At 35.6% G+C, this 5819-nt stretch overlaps 1 protein-coding gene across 1 annotated transcript in view; it reads left to right on the top strand.

Annotated features, from left to right (window-relative positions):
* Rassf (Ras association family member) overlaps window positions 1-5819 on the top strand; it is a 78500-nt gene that overhangs the window by 1343 nt on the left and 71338 nt on the right. Inside the window, exons 5-9 of the mRNA XM_076370772.1 lie at window positions 34-207; window positions 284-781; window positions 861-1143; window positions 1218-1437; window positions 1516-1575. Coding sequence (XP_076226887.1) covers window positions 34-207; window positions 284-781; window positions 861-1143; window positions 1218-1437; window positions 1516-1575 — 1235 coding nt within the window. The remainder of the gene's footprint in view (window positions 1-33; window positions 208-283; window positions 782-860; window positions 1144-1217; window positions 1438-1515; window positions 1576-5819) is intronic.

Genomic DNA, 5819 nt, shown 5'->3' on the forward strand with positions numbered 1-5819 from the left:
CATACAATTGGTAAATTGTTTGTATTTGTATAGAGTATAGAAGATGAGGAAAAGGAAGATAATTCAGTAAAAGAAACATCCGAGCAGGATGCAGAAACTGAAGCAAAATCTGCACCAACTTCTCCTGATCATCTTAAAAGTCTTACTTTACCAATGAAATTAGATGTTAAAAATATGGAATGGGATGAGTTAGATGAGCTCCTTCAGGTTGTGTAGCAATTTTTGAATTATGTATTAATCAGTCTCAAGCTATGTTGTTATAGTTTCAAGTTTCTTCTTGCAGGTAGAGCGTAAAGTTGAAGATGGGAATAAGTTATACCAAACAATGCCCGAGAATTTACCGTCGATAAGTTCACAGAGCAGTTCAGATGCGTTACCGCTTTCTTCTCAATCGAGCCTCGATAAATCCGATTCCCGCGAGAATTCAGAAACCAGTAGTCCGAATCATCAAACTAGCCGTGGTAACGATAGCAGTATAACTAGTACACCAACGCACAGTATAGGCAGCTCTTCCAGTACCGATACCCCCGTATATCATGGAACTCCAAATCGAAATGGAACGCTACGAAGAGTAGAGTACTTCGACAACTTGGAAAAAAATATATCTGGTAATAGGTCCATCAGTACTGATGATAGTTGGATAGAAAAGGGATTAAACCGTTCGATGTCAGGACCTGATTGCCTTCAGAGACATCGAACAGATAGTGACACGGATTCCGTAAATTCTCTTCAATTTAGAGAAGATGATAATATGACTATGTCTACCGATAGCGGATTGGAGGTACTTAGTAACTGCACTCTTGGAATCGAATATGTTTCTAGTTTTTAATATATATATATATAATTATGGTACACTATAGCTCGACGGTGTGGTCTTACGACGAAAGCAAGGATCTACTGCTATCAGACGTCGACCTGGAGGTCGACGGCAATCTCGTAGCCGTTTGCGACGTCGTTGTTCAATTAACGGTCATTTTTATAATCGTGAAACCAGTTTTTTTACTCCGCCGCATGGATCACAAATGTCCGTGTGGATTACAAGCCTAGTGAATACTCAAGAAGTTATTAATCTCATGTTAGATAAATATAAAGTTGATGCTAAATCGGATAATTTCGCATTGTTCGTGGTTCGTGATAATGGGGGTAGGTTCTAGTATAATAAAATCAGTAATATGTTTCTTCTCAGTATCTCTCTAATTTATTCATCTTTGTTTTAGAACAACGAAGACTGAGAGACGACGAGTATCCCTTAGAAGTTCGAGTAGTACTGGGTCCACATGAAAATGTTGCGCGATTATTTCTGTTTGATAAGCTGTCCACACCGGAGATCAGCTCTGACGTTGCGCAATTTCTTAACCTCTCATTGGCAGAGTGTCATGGTATTTTGCAACGTTATCATTATGAAGAGGAACGCCAGATTCTTGTATTGAAAGAAAAGTACGTCTCTTTAAACAATATATAAAATATTACTTTATTACGCAGAGCATAATCAACCTTCATTCGTTTTGTTTCCAGATACAAAGAGATGCGACGAAGAATAAGGCAAAGAATGGAGGAGTTGAAGGTCCGACTATAGTTAGTATATATCTTTTCAACTAATATTTGAATACTCATATCATTACTTTTTTTTATTAATCCACAATTACAGATCGTTCGTTCTCTTTTTTTATACGTACACGTAAATTATTCGCCGTGAAATATTTTTTTGTAATCATTTTAAAGGTATGTATTACAGTAACAATGCATAACCTTTAACCCCTAATTCATTTGAGAGATCAAATGGAAAATGTTGATTTACGTTTGAGTGTATCGAGCGGTAACGTACTAACACCTTTAGTTTAAAGTCTTGTTGCTACATTATCCAGCTCTATTCACTTGTTTGCGTCTTTATTGCATTTCTCTGTACTCAATATGCGCATTATATTATTGAACAAATCAGTGCAATTTAATTAGAAAATTATATATGTAAAGGACATATGTTTTATGTCGACTGTGCATTGAATGGTAGTCACATATAATCATGTGACCCGTTCTTTAATGCGATTTCCTCTAAATTGCTGATTGTTATAGACACAGAATAGGACATAATTTGTGATAGATGAAAGAAAAAACGAATGTAATTCTTCGTGCAAAAATGAATTAACAATGACGAAAATATTATACTACATTTTCGATTTACGATTTTCTTGAGGAATTATCTACACTCCGTTTGAATCGCAAATTACGTCCTTATTTTGTATAATTGCTTTGTTTTGATTGTTTATATTATAATCAGTGATATCGAATGAAATCATTGTCACAGCTGATAAAGGGCTGATAAAGTATCCGTGTAATAGATAGACACCGATATTAAGTCAATTTATAATGACTTCCGATTAAAACGAAGAGGATTTTTTATATGAACACTTGTCGCTGTTTAGAGTGTACAATACAATTACAACGCAAGGCTGTCCAACTTTTTACCTCGTGAGAACCGTATTCTACGAAATTATGTTTTCACGTAGGTGCCAAAGTAAAAGGGAAAGAATAAGAAACTATTATATATTGAACGGTGAATGAAAAAATAGAAGTTTTACGATAAAAATTGTTGAATTTGAAATGGAAATATTAAAGAAGTCGTAAAGTTTTAAAATATATATGTATATGTATATATCGTCGCATAGACAGGTTGAGCTATGTAACTCTGAAATTTCAGGTATTTTTCTCCTTTTGTGATGTAAAAAAAAATGAAATGAGAATCGAATGTGCAGGTCATTTAAAACTAATTGATTATTAGTGACTGTATTAATGTCTACAATTTTCTGATACTTTGTTCTCTGAATTTTCGTGTCACAAATAAAAATGGCAGTATCTGTAATCTCAATGTTACGCGACTCATCCTGTGTGTATATATATTGTCTAGATGAAAATGACTATAAAACATTGTACCTTGGAATACACATCAGTTGGACAGCTCCGATCGAATCCATAAACAACAATGATTGTTATTAGCTAATAGCAATTTTCAATACGTGTCACTGCCGCGGTTGCTAACCAATTAACGACATTTTCATCGCAGCATAGTGTTCACGGTACCGAGAATGGAATTGCTTTAAACCTAAAATGGCTTCCGAAATCTCTTTGGAAAGATGTTTGAATCCGCATGATCTAACCGTGGATAATTCACGAACATTCTTTCCGTACAATGGAAGACAATAACCACTGAGATTATTTAAAATTCCAACACCGAATAGCATCGTTAGTGCAATCTGTTTCACTTTCGCGATCTGTATCTCCAATTTTCTACTTTAACACGTGAAACGTTCATGTTTGATGGAAAAGAAGACGTTCTGGAATAATCTAATTATACTGTTTAGCATAAATGTATCAATTTTAGAGACATCGCGCAAGAATCTTCTATAATCGTCTTTACGCAATTTAATCGTTAGATACGCGGCATTTCGTTGGCATCTTCAGCATTTAGATTCTACAAAGAGAAATCTCCCATTGAAATTTCTGATGCATTTCTAGAGACCACTTTCGAAGTGTCTCGAGACGAGTAGCTCGTTCAAAATTCTCAATTGACATCTAACATTACGAAAGTATCGTTTCCCTGTCTCTGAATCTTAAAAATTAGATCTATTATTTTAAACGTTGTTTCGATAAATCACTACCATTGGTGTCAGTTTTTGAAAGAGAACCAAGTTCTATCATCGAATAAATTGGTTCGTGCAATATTTGCCCCAAAACCAGAGATCTCTTATCAGCACTCCTGTTATGTATGTAAAAGATTTCTAACTTCCTTGTGTAAACGTGGTCCAGGTTACTGGAGGTACTTACGCACAAGTACGACTGTACAGCGATAACAATGAGTAGTGCACAGTGAACCGAATTCTCCCCGTGTAAAAGATGTACAGCGACCGACACGCAACGGTGCAGATCGATTGCCGTTGTTTACGACAATAGACACTGATCGTATAATCATAATTTTAAGCTAGTCACAGTTCTTGAATAGTCACACAAAGTACGAGACGTCGCGATCGTGCTTGCGATTCAAGCGTGCTACACGCATTACACGCTTCGAATTTTATCCAGAGACTCCTTTTATCATTTATTGTTTTACTATGTTGTTTAATCATATATATAAATATACATATATTAATTCATATTTTGTAATCTATAACACTAATATAATACTATATATGACTATTTGTTCTCCAGTTGTAATCTGGGAACAAATTTTATATTGACTCGTTAATTACCATTTTTTTTATTCTTTTATCGATAACCCAAAGTCCGATGGACACTACTCTAGTGAACTCTCGGGCTGCTATTTTACTCGTATATATCATATTCTGGGATATAATCGACTACTCGTTTGAAAGGATGAATGTGTTCACCGAATAAAATGCAAAGAAAATTTCGATTAATTTCTATCGAGTTATAATTTACATTTAAAATAGGTTTTACGAATAATTGACCGGACGCTCGAATCGCAATACGACCGCCTCGCAAAATAGAGTCTGCATGCGTATTGAATCCTCGACATATCTCGGAACGAATTCGAAGGTGAAACTCGATGGAAAGTGGGACGGGATTAGAAACGACATAATCGTGGACTGGGCCACGTGAAGCTAAACTGTACACGTTTCTTTTTTAACAAAACACCACGCGCTTCGTTTGCCATGTTACGATAACAAACGTCCGAGTTACGGCGACCGCGTGTTCGACGAAAGATCTCGCACGATCGGACGATCTCTCGTCGAATTATAAAGTTCTCTTTAGTTGTTAAGGTAGCTTCTGCTAGCTTTTAGGCGAAATGGTAATCGATATTTCGTAAGAATGTATGATGATCGATATTACAATTGTCTCTTTGTTTTCCTATGATTAGTTAGGCCGTCTATAACGGTTGCCAAATATTTTTCGCACCGAGTCTATGCGTGTGAATATCAAGTTCAACTGGACAGTGAGCTGGCAAAGTAGATCGTACAGATTATTTTTAATCGAGGTGTCAGTTTTCCATGACCAATTGTTAAAATGTAAAGTGCATGTAAAGGATATACGAAGACGACAGCGTTAAGAAAATGTATGTTCGTACCGTCTAGGGAAATCAGATTTCATTAGTAGCTAGGAAAAAGGGATTGATCGGTGAAAATATTTGGCGTCCATCGTAGCGAATCTTACCTGGAGTTCTGCGGTTGGATACGTGAAATGCATTTCACAAGGTAGATGGGAAAGGAAGGATAATATACAGAGACAGAGATTATCTATAGTATAAAAAAGTAAAGAATGGAAGCATTTAATCAGAGATTAATAGATTTTAAATATATTCCGTACCATGGCATATGACAACTAATGATATATTGACAAGAATACCGATGCTTGACGTGTCGAATTGTAACAGAGGTACACTGGAAAGTGTGCAGTCCAAAACACTGAGTATACATAGATGTGAGATTGTAAAATATTACGAATGCATCAGAAATCTGTATGAGATCGTTGAGATAGTAATAAAGTGATTGCTTCTTTTTTTTAGGAGCTCTTTTATGCAGTTTCCCGACATCGAAATGAAAACGTTTCCCTTTATCTGAAATCCTTACGAAACGATAGTGTCATTTAACGGTGTTTAGTTGTAAGTTATCGATAAGTTGTTTCTTTCTGAAAGCATTTACGAATAGGCGATAATTTCGACGAATTATACCATATGTTAATTCAGTGTTCTGAAATATAATATTTTTCATTAACAAAAAACAAACGATTTTAGTTTCTTTTCTATCTCGAACGTCTCGTTGATCTGCTGTAACGATCGTATAAATGGGGTTCGAGAGAAAAACGCTCCG

This window comes from Nomia melanderi, chromosome 9 (genome assembly GCF_051020985.1).
Source record: "Nomia melanderi isolate GNS246 chromosome 9, iyNomMela1, whole genome shotgun sequence".
Lineage (NCBI taxonomy): Eukaryota > Metazoa > Arthropoda > Insecta > Hymenoptera > Halictidae > Nomia > Nomia melanderi.